At 36.3% G+C, this 17,455-nt stretch overlaps 2 protein-coding genes across 5 annotated transcripts in view; one reads left to right on the top strand and one right to left on the bottom strand.

Moving 5' to 3' along the window:
• The window catches only part of TMEM184C (transmembrane protein 184C), a 25,739-nt gene extending 23,879 nt beyond the window's left edge, over window positions 1-1,860 (top strand). The window contains exons 8-10 of the mRNA XM_002916962.3: window positions 117-216; window positions 722-893; window positions 1,105-1,860. Of these exons, the coding sequence (XP_002917008.1) occupies window positions 117-216; window positions 722-893; window positions 1,105-1,370 (538 nt within the window). The 3' untranslated portion in view covers window positions 1,371-1,860. The remainder of the gene's footprint in view (window positions 1-116; window positions 217-721; window positions 894-1,104) is intronic.
• A 1,228-nt stretch (window positions 1,861-3,088) lies between these two features.
• Window positions 3,089-17,455, bottom strand: part of PRMT9 (protein arginine methyltransferase 9) — a 36,329-nt gene continuing 21,962 nt past the window's right edge. For 3 of the 4 annotated variants that reach the window (XM_002916963.4, XM_034661547.1, XM_034661548.1), the window contains 4 exons: window positions 16,038-16,752; window positions 8,154-8,307; window positions 4,226-4,348; window positions 3,089-3,923 (listed from right to left, as the gene is read on the bottom strand). In XM_002916963.4, coding sequence (XP_002917009.1) covers window positions 3,708-3,923; window positions 4,226-4,348; window positions 8,154-8,307; window positions 16,038-16,752 — 1,208 coding nt within the window. In that variant the 3' untranslated portion in view covers window positions 3,089-3,707. Of the gene's footprint in view, window positions 3,924-4,225; window positions 4,349-8,153; window positions 8,308-12,439; window positions 12,515-16,037; window positions 16,753-17,455 lie in introns of those variants that run through there. The other variant, XM_019797200.2, reaches the window with a different exon arrangement.

Below are 17,455 nucleotides of genomic sequence, written 5' to 3'. Positions count from 1 at the left end.
GGTGGGTGGTCCACAAGTTGTACTGGGGCTTAACTTTTTAAAATGGCATATTTTTAAAACAACTGCTCATTTTATGCTTGATATAGATATGGCGTTTACCTTTTCCTAACATATAGGCAAGCAGTAGTTATTGCTTTGTTGGTAAAAGTTGGCGTTATTTCTGAAAAGCATACATGGGAATGGCAAACTGTAGAAGCTGTGGCTACAGGACTCCAGGTTAGTGCTATCTATGAATTTAATAAAACTTTACTGTTTACCCATTTTACATATTATCTCCTAAACCTGACAACATGCAGGCTGTGGGGTACTGTTATCCTCACTTTACAGATGAGGAAATGGAGGAACCCTAGAGAGCCTAGTCATCATCACTAATTTGTGGCAGAGCCAGGAAAAGAACCTAGAATTTGTTTTTCCTAGTCAGTTTCTCTTTGTTCTTTTCTTTTCTTAGTCTTTGGGCAGTGGATTGAGAATGCATTGTACTTTGCTAAAACACACTTGACTGAGGTAGTATAAAATAGATTTAAATTTTTGCCATTTTGTCCTTTTTTTAAGAGGTCAAAAATAATTATTTTGGAAAATGAAAAAATGTAACCTTATGGGGGGTAAAACAGCTGTTGATAATGAAATATTTTTTGAAGAGAGAAAGATAGTGCTTTTCGTTTATCTACAAAACTAGATTTAAGCACAAAGATGGCTGCTATTTTTGTTCTTATTATTGTAGGACTTTATAATCTGTATTGAGATGTTCCTTGCTGCTATTGCTCATCACTACACTTTCTCATATAAACCATATGTCCAAGAAGCAGAAGAGGGCTCATGCTTTGATTCCTTTCTTGCCATGTGGGATGTTTCAGATATTAGGGATGACATTTCTGAACAAGTAAGGCATGTTGGTAAGTACCAGCCATTTCATTCATCCAAATAGGTTATTGTAGTTCTCCTATTAGAGCAATTTAGTAGCTGTTTAAAAGATGAGAAGACTGTTTTAAAGCAGTACCAATAAGACTCTTCAAATTGAGAGACGGGAGGGGTCACTCACATGGTAAGTTTATAGTGGTAAAAATAACTTTTGGCTAACTTGGAAACCTTTCTATTACTTTAAAGGAAGGACTGTCATGGGACATCCTAGGAAAAAGTTTTTTCCTGAGGATCAAGATCAAAATGAACATACAAGCTTGTTGTCCTCATCATCACAAGATGCAATTTCTGTTGCCTCTTCTGTACCACCTTCACCCATGGGTCACTACCAAGGGTTTGGACACACTGTGACTCCCCAGACTACCCCTACTACAGCTAATATATCTGATGAAATATGTAATGATACTACAGAAGAGAAAAAAGAACTTATAGATAAATCTGTGGCCTCCTGAACAGTGTGCAAAAGCAAACTGCTCCTGCTACCATGTTACTTCATTACCTGGTATCCCATTGCTCAGGATTTTGTGCTTGGGACAAGCCATAAATGATGGAAAATTTCAACACAAGGTGAAAGCCAGGTACAACTACTGGATTTATATAACTGACTGAGTTTTGTTATATCACAGATAATCAGTCTAAATATCCTAGACTTAGACTTGATTTCTTAACGTTAGAGTATCACATACTCAAATGGTAGAAAATGACTCTACTAAATGTTCCTGATGTTACACTGCTTTATCAAGAGGATGGACATTAAAAAAAAAAAATCAATGCTTCCTACCACTGTGCATGACTATAATGCTCTGGATTTAGCAGAAAGCGTAATTTGGAAATATGAATTAGTGGAACTTAATCATAATCACGTGCCATATATGCCTACCTAACAATTATTTCTCTATTTCTCAACTGGATGTCTTTCAATAAATAAGAATTTATCATTTATTTTCTGCAATTTTTTGTCTCTCATCCTTTAAACTTAAACCCTTAATGTTTTTAGAAAAAGTTCTTGATTAGAGGAACGGCAAAAAAGAAGTTAAGTCCAAAAAGGTTAAAGGTTAAAAATACCTTTACATACCTTAAACATACCTACAATGAAAGATACCTATATCTTCTATTCCTTTTAGGAGAAACAGCTAGGACCTGATATTAATCTTTAACACAACTAGTATCTAAAAATCCTACTTGCAACACTGCTAATAGATTAACAGATTATCCATGACTTTCAAATGAAAAGAATAAACTGGATAGAAGACTGGGAGAATAAGAAAGAAACTTGTGATAGAAATGGAGTCTACTTTTCCTCAGTGCTATTAAGGGTGTCAGCAAACATAAAGCTACGGTGAGTAGTCTTTAATTATTCATTAAACCACAGTCAGAAGACATGTAGGTGCTATTTTGGAGACATTTATTACTTAGGATGGAGTTTCTCTAATTGCTAATCACAACCCACTGGGTCATGTTTAACATATACTGAAAATCCAGAAAGTGCCAGAGTAGGAGGTTACAAATAGCACGAATAAATATTTTCTCAAAATCTTTGCTTCACATATTTATGCACGCACACATTGACATTTATATACTGGTGCACAGCAATTAGTCTTTATTCTGTCCACTATTTATAAACATTTCTATTGAAAGTAAAGCTGGGTAGTATAATACTAGAGGCAATGAGAATAGGCAATGTGGAGAGAAGGTGCATCTTATTTTCTTTGTGGCTTACTTACAAAGAGCCCACAGTATGTTCAAGGCACGATAATCATCCTTATTCATCTCCCTGATGCAAGTCTTTAAAAATTGAGCCAATTATTATGTATTTCTTACTGTGCATCCATATCAAAACTTTATAAAAGACTGGTTTAGGTTTAGCTCTTTCTTGAATTTACCAGTTTAATTTTCTTTGCAAAGTAGACCAAAGGAAAAAATGTTGCCTCCTACAGATTTTACTTCATCCCTAACTTTTACTCTCTTATATTTAGCTTATAGCTTAAATTCTGAATTCAAGTTTGCATTCTCAAAACACAGAGCCCAAGGAGTTTCAGAAGTATAGTGAGTATTTAAAAGAAGCAACTTTGGGGCGCCTGGGTGGCTCAGTGGTTAAGCGTCTGCCTTCGGCTGAGGGCGTGATCCCAGAGTCCTGGGATCGAGCCCCACATCAGGGTCCTCCGCTGAGAGCCTGCTTCTTCCTCTCCCACTCCCCCTGCTTGTGTTCCCTCTCTCGCTGGCTGTCTCTATCTCTGTCGAATAAATAAATAAAATCTTTAAAAAAAATAAAAATAAAAAAAATAAAAGAAGCAACTTTGGAATTTACAGGTAACCGTAACCCTCAGTCTTTAGCGGAAGCCAACTTTCTGATGTATCCCAATTAAGAAATTTGGATTTAAAAAAAGCCAAGGTGCCTAAAAAGTTAAGTTTTGCTTTATTTACTGGCACAGGACAATGAAGATGGGACCCAAATGCCTTATCTTTATAGCTTTAGAGTGTAGACTGAAGTATTCAGCAAAATTGAAACCAGTGTAAGTACAACCAGGCAATAAAAACAAACTTTCCTAATCTGAAAAATTAATGACAGCCTTTTAGAGAAAGGAAGTTTGCAGCAATATCTTTGTAATAATGCTCCTCTTTAAGATCTTTTAAATATATTTTATTAATCAATTTTAAAAAATATTTGACCATTACAAGGAATTAAATCTTTATACCCTCATTTTGTGATTACAATTCCACTACTAATTCAGGCCGGAATTGTGTACTTGCTGCTCTACCTGGACAGTTTTTCACTAGAAAACTGCTCTTCATCGCTTCACTGTGATGCTGACATTGCTTTTGTGGTGCTGGACACTGAGTACTAATTCCTCACCCATTTCCACCCGGATGGGATTATCTAGAACAACTGCAGCTTGTTTCCAGTGGGAGGCTTCACTTGAAGTATCCAACCTAATCTCGTCATCAAGATACATATGATACCAAAAGGGAATGGCAGTCACTTGTCCAGATTTACAAATGTGTACCTAAGAAAATTAAGAAATCATGAAAATTTCATCAGAGTAAATAGAGTAGACTTGGATAAGTAAGTCTGTCTTTTTAAGTCAATTTTAGCTCCAAATTTTGTAAAGATTTAATCGCCCAATTCAAATTAATACCAATCTATGGTATTCACTAGGATTTACCCAAGCTCATTTTTAGATATTGTTCAGAAAAAAAGTAACATTTAAATCATCAAAGAAAGTGGCTAATACTGTTTCGTGTACATCAAATATTACCCTAGCTTAAGATAATTCTAAATATGACAAGAATAATCATTTTGTATTACCTTTACTTCTGTGTTAGAGGTGTTCAAATATGGAGTCATTAAATCTAGTCTTAAGAGTTCCACTGGCTTGCTTAAAGGTATACAGGGCAATGAGGACAGATCCAAAAACACACGTATAGGTACCTAGAAAAAGTACAAATTTTTCACTTTCACTCAATTCTTTTTGTGTCCAAGTACCCTCGAGTGCTTACTTCGTACTTGCATCAGTATGATACAATGCTTTTTACATCTAATACCTCATTTAATTCCCTTATCAACCTTAAGGCATTGGCACTTTCATGATTCCAGTTTTATAAGGATGAAAAAAACCAAGGTTTAGGCAGGTTAAATAATTTGCTATGGTTTCAGTATCTACAGATTCTTTTCCTGGATGAATACAGATTAAATTTTTACTTACGCCAAAGAGCTCCAAAAATTTTAAACCCAGGATGTGCTTACGTATGAAAGATGAACTAATAAAAATGGTACGATATTAATTATTATATTGTTTGAGAAAATATGCCAAATTCAACCAAATAATTAATAGTGGATTTCATTTGGAAAATAAAGTTTATTTCTAGAAAGCAATGGTTCTGAACTTCGGCTTCAAGTTAAAATCACCTAAAGAGCTTTTTAAAAGCCCCAACTGCTCAGGCCACACCCAGATGGATCTGGAGTTGGGATCCACGTTATCAGTAGTTCTAAAAGTTCATCAAGGTTGAGAGCCACCACTATAATGTGTTCCATCAATTTTAATATCAATGGAACGTTCCTACTAGTAACTTTTAGCCTCTTCATTTGAAATAAAAAGGAAACTTGTTTTGAAAGTGCCCTCTCAACTTCAAGTGAAATACTAGAGAGCAACTGTGCATAGTGAAACAGTGGACACGGATCTATCAACCCCTCCCTGGGCATCCCTGAAGGCACCCAACCTTCCCTGCCATAACAACTCAGCAGTTCCATGCCATTTCCAGGACTCATTATGCCCTTTTTCCTCCTTTAAATCAGTCACCAGAAGCTCCCCTAGATTCCTGCTAACTCTCCTCACATGCCCTCTAATCCCTCATAGCCTGTCCTCACTCCTGTTTCTCAACTGAGCCTCCTGGCCACTCCTGGTATCTGTGCTAATTTTTACATTTCCCATCTAGAGCTCATCATTTCATGAATTCTCTAGAGTGCAGTGCTTTCTATATACCCCCATGGTGATTTCACTCAGGCTTTAAATATCATCTACCAAATTTAAGTACCAAATTTTATCTTTAGCCTCAATCTTTCCCTGAATTCTTATCCTACTGTTCAATGATCCTGTGAACACATAAACACAATCTGATCCTCCTGCTATTTCCCCCTTTCAGTAGATGGTAACTATCGTTCCAGGGGCTTTCGTACCCCACATCCAATATACCACAACCTAGCTTCAAATGTCTCTACAGTCGGAACACTTTGCACCACCTCCACACTGCTACCACTCACTCTAAGTCGCTATCACCTCTCGCCTGGATTATTGCAGTAATGCCTTTGCCTGCTCTCACAAGTGGTTTACTTCTAACATAGCAATCACAGTAATCAAACCAACAAGATACACCGTGTCATTCCTCTGCTCAATACCCTCCTAGTATCTTCCATCCCTTTCAGAGTAAAAGTCTTCATATGACCAAAAGGCTGTACAAGATCTGGCTCCTAATACTTTGTTGACCGCATCTTTCATCTGACCTGCTGTTTCTGAACACTCCAGTCATGCTCTTGCTTCACGCCATTGCACTTTTGATCCTTTGACTTGTTTATGGTTTGCTGCCTTATTTATTCAGTTCCCTGCTTAAATATCACTTACCCATGAATCTTTTCCTTAGTCATCACGTATATAAAATAGTATATCACATAACCCCATTCCCTCTTAATCTGTTTTATGTTCACAGCACTTCTAACCATCATCATTCTAATCTTTTTACTTGCTTATTATCTATCTCTTGTTAGTCAGTTTGATCCTAGCTCCATGAGCGCAGGAACTTACCTCTTAGATTCACAGCTATATTCCGAAAACCTAAAGTAGCACATATATGGTAGACATTTGTTGAATGAATAAATTTCTGTTGTTTTCTGTACAGTAGTCCCCTTAATCTGTGATTTCACTTTGCATGGTTTCGGTTACCAGCAGTCAACCAAGGTCCGGAAGCAGAGGGTCCTCCTCCTGACAAACTGTCACGTCAAAGCAACCTAATGCCTTATTAGTCCCCTCACATAATCTCATTAGGTAGGCATTTTATCATCTCACCTCATCACAAGAAGGGTGAATACAATAAGCTCCTTTGAAAGACCATACCCACCAAAGTTTTATTACAGTACATTATAATTATTCTATTTTTAGTTATTGTTATCTCTTACTCTACCTAATTTATAAACTAAACTTTATCATAGGTATGTTTAGGAAAAAACAGTATTAGGTTCCGTACTATCAGTGGTTTTCATTATGGGTCTTGGAAAGTATTCCCCATAGATAAGGGAGGACTACTGTATAGTTTTGTTTTGTTTTACAACTTCTCATTTTGTTTCATTGGTTCACTCAGTTGTCTGTGTAATAGCTAATTATCATATTATGATAGACAGGAGACAATATCTTCTAAGAAAATGGTTAAGTGGACCAGGAAATGCAAAACTACCAGGCAAAAGTTCCCTGTTGGGATGAGTAGTCACAAGCTGATGTGAGACCAAAGTCTGAATATTCAGCCGTAGGAGTACTGGTGTAGAGAAGGCAGAGAGCTGGATTTAACGAAGGAAGGGTTTTTCCAGGCCAGTGGAAAACTGAAGTGAAGGGATGTATGAAAAGTATATGGACCACGGAATACAAACTATTAAGGAAGGGAGAATATAAAACAGGAAATACAGTGAAAAGATGGCAGGATCAAAATATCATAGCTTCTGATGGAATCAAAGGATTGTTGATGCCAAGATCAAGACGGAATAAGCCAGAACAGAGGTGGTGGTATTTCTGAACCACACAAACAACTAAAACTTCTGTCTTCGTCTTTTTTTTTTAAGTTTGTTTATTTTTTTAGTAATCTCTATACCCAACATGTAGACTCTGAGATTAAGTCACACACTCCTCCAACTGAAACAGCCAGGTGCCCCTAAACTTGTCTTCTCATAAGTGTATTCTCCTTATTAAACACTCCAAAAATCTGAGATTAAACACTCTGAAATCTCAGCCAGCCCTGGAAAAAAAGCATTTTCTCAACAAACTTCTATTTGTTGAGCAAGTACTATTCATAAATCCAAAGGCTTATTACTATGTATAGCCGTTAGAGAAAAGTTTTAGATATCACTTCTTTAAATCTGTACCCAAATCCTACTTCCCAAAATTCTCCTTTGGCTTACACGTCAGTATTCCACCTACTTCCTACCTCTGTCTTCAACCTCAAACCTCTTTCCTTATACACTTCATCCACTCACACAATCTTAACTCACAAATTTGTATTCTGCTGCTAATGCCTTTGCCAGCACTAAATCTTGAGTTCTTGTTTCCCAAGTAACAACTAACCCCTTTGCCTTGAGCTCCAGTTTCCTAGGCGCCTGCAGTCTGTCTAGACATTAGCTGCTTACGCCTATCACCTGCTAGCCTGAGGTTTCAATGTAATTAAGGGTTCAAGTTTAGAATGCAGGCCTTTTCTCTGGCTGCTTCTGTTTTAGACAAGCACCCTTTTCCCTAAGACTAAACCTAGGACCTTATTTTTCACTTGTAACAATGGTTCAGAGGAATATCTATAGACTTTTGTCAGTAAGAACAACAGAATTCCTTGGCTATTCTAATCCCTAGGTTGATTTTCACTCATAAATTCCTTTGCTCTAGGAAACTAATCCTAATCCAGCTAAACACAGTGACTCGATAAAACTACAAAGAAAGATAACGTAGATGATGGGTAACAGCCACCTGGCCGAACTTCTAAACACTTACCTGAAATTGATTAATAAAAGGTGCTATATTTAATCCAAGAGTGCGTTCCGTTCCTTGAACAGCACTCTCTTCTACCAGTGTCTGTGATTCCACAAGCAACCCAAACATCAGCACATACTGAGGAAAGATCTTGCCTCCAGATTGTAGCAAACACCTAGAGAAGGAAAAATGTTTTAAAAAGCATCTTGATTCCCTATGTTTTATAAATACCAATAACTAAATTGTAATGAATCAGTGAGCTACAAATTGTACATAATCTGACAGACTTTAGATTATTAGCTGAATGGTAAGCCACTGGAATTAAATTCCCAACAAGTCAAAATGGCCGCTGATCCATGAAAGAGAAAAATAACCAGTTGGCTAAATGGTATGTCTTTACATTTAGGAAGAGTCATTAATGGATATTAAAACTAGTGAGTGAAAGTTTTATTAAGAAAAAGATAACAAAGTTTCAAAGTATTGCCCCCCCATCCCAATGATGTACTCATTACAAAGGGAAACAGCAATTTGTGAAAAACCTGGTGGATACAAGTTAAACCAACTGATCTAAATTAACATCAAAATAATGGAATAAAGCAATACTATGTGCCTCCCAATGTGACAAAACTTCGGTAAGATTCCTCTCTAAAATGGATAATCCAAATCTAATTAAAAACAAAATAAAACACGAGGAACATTCTACAAAATAAATGGCCTACAGTCTTCAAAAAACTGTTAATGTCATGAAAAACTTAGGAACTGTTCCAGAATTAAGGAAACTAAAGAGACATGCAATATGTGATCCTCAACTGGATTCTGAACCAGAAACAAAAAAAGCTATAAAGGATATTATTGCAACAAATGGTGAAATCTGAGTAAGACTGTACAGTAGATATAGGTTATTGTGGCCATCCTTCCTGATTTTGACAACTGTATGATGGTCATGTAAATGAATGTCCCTGTTCTTAGAAATATACACCAAAGTATTTAGGGTAAAAGAACATGATATCTGGAACTTACTCTAAATAGTTCCGAGAGAATAATAAAGCAAATGGGACAAAACATTAACAATTTGTGCATCTGTATATAAAGTATGTATTAAAAGTTCTTTGTTGTTGTTAAAAGTTCTTTGTACTATTCTTTAACTTCTCTGTAAGCCTGAAATTACTTCAAAATAAAAAGTTAAACACTGAAAGAAAAAATTGTAATTAAAAATCCAAACGTTCTAATAAAGAATGTGAGGAAGAGTGAGTAAAGAGTTAACAAAACCCATTCTCCTCCTACAACTGATCTTGGGATCATTCACCTTTTGTTTCCCTGGAAATCCCATAAAGGTGGAATGTCAGCTGTCTTAGTGTGATCAGCAACACCCCTTAGGATAAAGATTTTTTTTAATTGCCTCTTAATAGGTAGAGTGCACCTAGACTGACAGAACTATGAACAAACTATAAGCACCTAATGGGAAGCTATATCATCTTTGGGCTTCCCAGAGTGTGGTCTGTCTTGTAACCAAGTGTTACTATTGCTACACCCATGGAAGGTATTAGTTTCTATGTGAAATTTAGGGCTCTTAAGCCAAGGCAGTTTCCATGTCCACCTACAGTCTTATTTCCTCACACCTCAACTTTGAGAAGCATGAGGGGGTGAGCGGGTCACCCACTACCATCAAATGAAGCAGAGTTGGAGGATACTATAAAGGACTTTAAAACTAAGTCATTATTTTCATTTGCCACATTTACAATCACACATTAAAGCCCTCATTTTTACTGAATATTCTAAGCTGGTTTCTACCTGAACTTCTAAGACAGGCTATTTATAGACAAACGGACTTCATATTATCATACATATCCTTCATAGTAAATTTTTCCTCTTAAATACATAGAGTTACTAAGGATCTATTTATAATAACACAAGGCTAAGGTTTGGTTTTGCCAAGACATTTGTGTGTATCTAAAAAAAATACTGCCTACAAATTACTAAAATTTTATGCTACATAGTTTCCCTGAATAGGTCATTAAAATCTTAACGAACTATAAAACAACCATTTTTCAAAACCTCTTTAGCACTTCTGCTCTTAGTTTCAAATCATTAATTCTTCTGGCTTTTACTAAACTGATTCTCTCAACCATTTAAAAATACTGTATCGAAAACCATAATCACAAACTATAACAAGACATGACAACTAAATGCAATGCAGAGGGACGCCTGGGTGGCTCAGATGGTTAAGCATCTGCCTTTGGCTCAGGTCATGATCCCAGGGTGCTGGGATAGAGCCCCACATTGGGCTCCCTCCTCAGTGGGGAGCCTGCTTCTCCCTCTGCCTTTGCCATTCCCTCCGCTTGTACTCTCTGGCTCGCTCTCTCTGTCAAATAAATAAATAAAATCTTTAAAAAACTAAAAAATTTAAAAAAAATAAATAAATGCAATGCAGGACCCTTGATTAGAACCTAGATTGGGGAGAGAAAAAGGAATATAGGATATTAGTGGGACAACAGATGAAGTTTTAATATAGGCTATATATTAAATAATAGTATTTTATCAATGCTAAGCTTCCTGAGTGTGATTTTATTGTGATATGTAGGGGGGGGAAGCCTTTGTTCTTACTAAGGAGATACACACTAAATGTTAAAGTAAGAGCGAAGGTTATAAAGAGAAAACAACAGTCTTTATTCCTGCAATTTTTCTTAAGTTTGAAATTTTGAAATATTTCAAAATAAAAAGTTGATGGAGAAGTTTACAATAAGTAAACAGACTGTTCTTGTAACAGCTCTCCCTAAAGATTAGCTAGCTAATCAGAAGCCATGTCATAACCAGGTCATTTGAAGAACAGAATCAGCAAGGAAAGTTAGAGGTGATTCCTAAATATAATGGCATTAGACTGATTGAGACAAGTCATGACCCTAAAGGATAATCTCTCTTCAGTAAATATAAGTACATGATCATTTATGGTGTAATAAGACCTATATATTAGAGATCAACCTAAAAAAGGACTCCATCCTGACCCCAATGCTTTCCTTATTTTCGTTACTGCCTTCCTATTAACTTTTAGTATTTTAGGTAAATTCTACTAGAAATTAATCTCCACAATTAGTAAAATTGCACAGGTCTTAATAAAATTCCTATCTATGTCTTTAGCAAATCAGATAAAAATTTATCTTCCAAAAAACTGGAGAAACCTGTTTTTTAAATGGATCAGGTTTAATTCTGAAAATTCATGTTACTAAATTTTTCTGAAGTTATCTGTGATCCGCTTAAATGGAACCAGATCTAATTTTTCTTTCAAGAGCACAAGATCTCAAATGACAGACTAGCCACAGAGCTTTATGCTGCTTGGCTAATTCCCTCCACCCCCAAATAACCACAAGAGGGTACTATACTATGAAATTTGCAAGCTGAAAAAGCACATAGGTTAAAAGTCAACCTTCTAACCATAAAAAATCTATGAGAAAGAGGAAGGGAGGGCAATACATCAAATCATTTCAGAAAATTAGACTAAACAAAATATCAAAATTTTATCTGCTGAACCTTAAAAAGTCAGAAAAGGCTGAATCAAGTACTAATGACCATGCCAGAGATAAATATTACACAAACTCAGTATATATAAATTATCTTAAGAGGCCATGGTCCTACTCTTTCAACCTAAAATCTTGTACAAATCCTTAACTCAATATTACTGTCACTAACAGGAATGTTTCTCAGTTATGTTTAGATAAAACAGTAAACACCTTGAAACTCTGCTTAGCTTTACTGACATCGTTTTGTTGTCACACCACTGGAGCTGCCAGACTCCTCAATGGAATCCTCTGCAAAGCCAAATAATACTTCTGAACCACCTGTGCCTTTAGGAGTGAAAAAATATGTTCCAACTCAAAAGTCTAACCATAAATGGCAAAAATTCTGAAGAGAAGAAATTCTTCAGTTTCCTTGTGACCCAACACAAGATGTTTTTAAATGGGTTTCAATTTTTTTTTAAAAAACGTACCAACCTTTTAAACTTTCTCCTGTATTTTAATTTAGTATGACTAAACATTTTAAAATAACGACTACAAAAGTAATTAGAAACTAAACACTTAAGTTGGTGAAATGACTTGTTTTCCCTTGCTTTTGGTGGTGGGGGGGGGTGCCAGGAGGAGTTGCAGTGAGAGAGATGCGCTTATCCCAGATATAATCTATTCTCCCCATCACTAATTTCACCCTCTTTTATCAGTCATAAGACCCCCTCTGTTAGAGGCTAAAGATAAAAATAGGAGGCCTGTGTGAGAGTATCTGCATACCTCTGTCCCCAGAATCAAGATAAGCCTACCCACCCAGGTCAGGAGGCTGTACAACAGCTTGGGCTAAAGGAAAGAACCACTGGCTCCCCACTGTTACTCAGGAGGTATCTGGAGGGGAGGAAAAGAATACTGGTTAAAACAATGATTACAGGAGCTACTAGCACTTAGTGCCCAGAGATGTCAAACTGTACAATCCATGAGACAATCCTATATAAAAAATGTAAAACAAAAAAACCCCAAAAAACAAAAAAATAAAAAAACCAAAAAACCAAAAACCAAAAAAAAACAAAAAAAAACTGTCCCACTCAAAAAGCCAATAGGACTCCTCTCCCTATTAAGAAAATGTGGAAGAGGAGTTGATAGCTTTACATAAATTGTTCCCCACTATTATATAACTAATCCTTCACATAGAACACACTGTCTGCTAAACTGTTTTTATAACCAAAAATGCTTTTTAAAAATCCTCTAAAGGTTCCATTTAAATAAAATGTGACTGACTGAAAGCTTTTCCACTAAGATCATAAATAAGACAAGGACACCCACTTTCACTGCCTCCATTCAACATAGTCACTGGAAGTCCTAAATGAAGCAATCAGGCAAGAAAAACAGAGGGCATCAAAACTAGAAATGAAGAAGTAAAATTATCTCTGTTCACAGACATCATCATATATTTAGAAGCCTCTAAAGATTCCACACAAAAATGTTACAACTAATAAATTCAGCAAAGTTGCAGGATATAAAATCAACACACATAAATTAGTTGTATTTCCATAATTAACATGAGCAATCCAAAAAGGAAATTAAGAAAACAATCCCACTTACAAAAGCATCAAAAATAATAAAATAAGTACTTAGAAATAAACTTAACCAAGCAGGTTAAAGACTTGTAAACTGAAAACTACAAACATTTCTGGAAAGACACAAATAGGGGCAACTATATGGCTCAGCCATGGTTAAGCATCTGCCTTCAGCTAAGGTCATGATCCTAAGGTCCTGGGATGGAGTCTGTGTCAGGCTACCTGCTCAGTGGGGAGTCTCTCTGCACCCCCCCCATCCCCCACCATGCTCCTGTACATGCACGTACTCTCTCTCTCACGTAAATAAATAAAATCTTTTTTAAAAAGTCACAAATAAGAAAGACATCCCACATTCACAGACTGGAAGAAAATATTGTTAAAATGTAAATACTACCCAAAGTGAACCATACAAATTTAATGCAATCTCTATCAAATCCCAACAGCATTTTTTACCAAAATAGAAAAATCCCCATCATAAAATTCATATGGAATTTCAAGGGATCCAGAATAGCCAAAACAATCTTGAAAAAAAACAACAACAAAGTTGGAAGTTTTACACTTCCCAGTTTCAAAACTTAACAACAAAGCACAGGGAAAAGGACCATATAAGCAAAATGGTGAATAGGAAGCCTTCAACTCACCTCTCCCCAGAGACACTTACTTAACAAAAACACACAGACTAAACTGTTTCTGTGAGATATCCAGAAACCAGTTAAGAGGTTCCTGTACCCCAGGCCAGTGCACAGCCAGAAAGAACTCCATGGAAGATGGTAGGAAAATGTATCGCATTTATTTGCCATAGTCCCTCCCCCAGGCACACACAACACAGTAAGTACAATCAAGAGAGAACTCCCAATTCCCAGCTTCCTGTGGGGAAGAAAAAGAGAAGAATGGAACGTACATCCAACATTCTAACTTTTGGAGGGGGGCTGCCCAAGGGACTGGTTTCTCTCTTGCATGAACCTAAGCAGTGACAAAAAAACAGGAGTCAGGTTGGGGACCTCTGATAGATAAAAGAGATCACTTGGCTTGATTAGGGAGCAGAGAGTGTGCAGTGCCACAGGCAGACATTAGGGTGAGCTCTAGTACCATATGACTCAATCGCACCCCCAGACACATAGCAAAAAAACCAAACGCAGAATCTCAGAGAGATGTATGCACACTCATTTTCACTACAGCATTATTCACAGTAGCTAGAAGGTGAAATAACTCAAATGTCCATCAACAGATGAATGGCTAATGAAACTAGAATATTTATACAGTGGAATATTATGCAGTTTAAAAAACAAGGAAATCCTGTTACATGTTACAACATGGATGAACCTCAAGGACATTATGGTAAGTGAAAAATATCAGTCACATAAGACAAATACCATATCATTCTACATACGAAGTATCTAAAGTAATCAAAATAATAGAAACAGAATTTGGAAAGGTGGTTGCCAAGCGCTTGGGGACAAGGGGAATTAGTGTATTGTGGTTGTAAAATTTTAGTTTTGCAAGACGAAAAAGTTCTAGCAATCTGTTGTAAGCAATGTGAATACACCTTAGTACTACTACATTGTATGCTTAAAAATGGTTAAGATGAGGAATGCCAGGGTGGCTCAGTCAGTTAAGCACCTGTCTTTGATTCAGGTCATGATCCAGGGTTCTAGGATTGAGCCCCCTGCGTCTGGTTCCCTGCTCAGCGGGGAGCCTGCTTCTCCCTCTCCCTCCCCACCTTGCTCTGTTGAATAATAAAATAAATAAATAATAAATAATTTTAAAAAATGGTTAAGATGATAAATTTAATGTTGTTTTTTTACCACAACAACAAAAAAGAATTAGTTGCTTAAAAACATTTATTATAAAGCTACAGTAATCAAAATAGGATGGAAATGGCATAAAGACCAGATATGTACATCAATGAAATACAACTGAAGACCTCAGAAATAAACCTTGACATATATGGTGAAACGATTTTTGCCAAGGGTGTCAAAACCATTCAATGAGGAATGGATGTCTTTTCTACTAACAGTTATTGGGAAAACTGAATATCCATATTCAAAAGACTGAAGCTGGGCCCTAACTGTATGCCATATACAAAAATTAAATCAAAATGGATCAAAGACCTAAATGTAAGATCTAAACCCTCTTAAAAAAAAACATAAGAGAATAGCTCTAGGCCGTATCATCTGACAATGATTTCTTGGAAGTGACACCAAAAACAGGCAACAAAAGTAAAACAAACAAAAAACAAAGTGGACTGTATCAAAAATTTAAATTTCTGCATATGAAAAGATAAAATCAATAATGTAAAAAGGCAACCAACCCACAGAATGGGAGAAAATATTTGTCAATTATCTGATAAGGGATTAATACCCAGATACATAGAGAATTTCTAAAACTCAAAAAAAAAAAATCTGACTCAAAAACTTGGCAAAGAACTTGAAGAGACATTTTTCCAAGAGTCAGACACTTAACTGACTGAGCCACCCAGGTGCCCCATTAAAGGTATTTCTTCAATCAAAAAGATGAGATTTGCTTTTTCTTTATTTACTCTGAATATCTTCTCTCTTCTTATAAATCTCTACTTAATTCTCTATATTATATAGAGGCAGTCCAATCCCAAAGCAGGCTCTCTTCTTCACACCTACAGAGAAGGCATTCCTTTAGATGAAAAAAATGGGTGATGACTTGCGCACAAAGAGAAAGGGATAAAGTCACACATCCTGAAAAGCAATGTTTAAGGAACACACATGATCATGACTCATTTGTACAGTTATGCCATTAAAGACCTAAAAGAATTTACATGAATTAAGCTCAAAAACCAAAAGTTGTATTTTGTGTTTTACCTGGATATTGCTGCTTTTTCCATTATCTCCTGCTGAATGAGCCCAGATGGCTCAATGACATCCAATATAATTATACTCCACAACTTGTCTGATTTTGGCCTTTGCAACACAGCAGATTCATCTTCCACATGTCTCAACCAAAACTCAAGTGTTTCTTTAGGAAAGTGATTGGCTTCAGATATGAGGTCCAGAGTGGTACGATGCTGGTCTTTCTCCACAGAACTGTAAGGTTTAACCTGCCCAAGTGTGCCAGCAATTATGGGCAGAAGAGAGAAGCCTTCAGACACATCTAACACATAGAAAGGTTCCGGGATGCTTTCTTCAGAATTACTCTCTTCACTTCCGCAGCTCATCTCATTCTGACACTGAGTGTCCATGGCCTGACACAGTTTCTCTGGTGTCAATGAAGACAACACTTTTCTCATTGCCATTTTAAAGCCTTCGTGATAGAGGTTGTTATTAAGCAAAGCAATTTCTGTGGATTCCAATATACACGTCTGCTCCACAGCATCTGGTTTACTGGTCTGAAGGTTAGCCAGGGCACTACAGAGTTCAGCCTCACTTCCTAAAGAGAGCAAGTCTTTATCCTTGGTAAAATTTTTTCTAGCATCCACTTCACGTTCCAAACCAAAAACACTGATATTCTGGATTCTTAAGTAACAATCTTGACAAGACACTTCCATCATCACATGGTCCCCAGGTTTTATCCAATAGTCTCCGTAAAATAGTAAGAAAGAAAAAAATTGTAATTGGTGAATATATTTATAAGTCTGAGGATCAAACAAACACCTCCACCCTCCCCCCATTTTGAAATCACTACAGGGAAGATTACATCTATTGATTTAATAGAATTAAGTGAATTAATTTATTCATTTCCTACAAAAAACAGGAAAAATCCCTCTAGCTTTCTTAGCCAAAAACTTCAGTTTGAAGACAATTTACTCATGGCATAATAGAGAGATTCAAGAGTTCCATTACTGGACCCCAACTATTAGTACTATAGTGCTTTTAGTGCAATCACTAGGTATCATCATCTCCATATTAGGGGGTGGGGGAGGGGCTACAGGGACTCTAAACCTTCAGTAATGAAACCAACAATAACAAAGATAAATGAAAGAGGTCGATACCAAACCCTCACCTAAGCTTAAATGGGCATTCTTTTCCTGAAGAGAAATTTCCAAAAGAACAAAGCAGCATTTAATAGAATCTTAGCAGTACTATTTCTAACTATAAGTATTTAGACATTTGCATTTTTAGGAATTTGACAATATAAGGAAGGACCAAGTCCTGTAATAAAGACTATATCAAGCTCTTATCCATGAACTTTCAAACACAGTAAAACTTTAAAATGTAAATGTATAATCACAATTCCTTCTTATCAGCTTTAGAACCAGTTGAAAATAAGGTTATTCTTGTGT

This window comes from Ailuropoda melanoleuca, chromosome 5 (genome assembly GCF_002007445.2).
Source record: "Ailuropoda melanoleuca isolate Jingjing chromosome 5, ASM200744v2, whole genome shotgun sequence".
In the NCBI taxonomy this organism is placed as follows: domain Eukaryota; kingdom Metazoa; phylum Chordata; class Mammalia; order Carnivora; family Ursidae; genus Ailuropoda; species Ailuropoda melanoleuca.
Note: the sequence above shows the minus strand (reverse complement) of the source record. Positions and strands in the feature narration are given on the sequence as shown.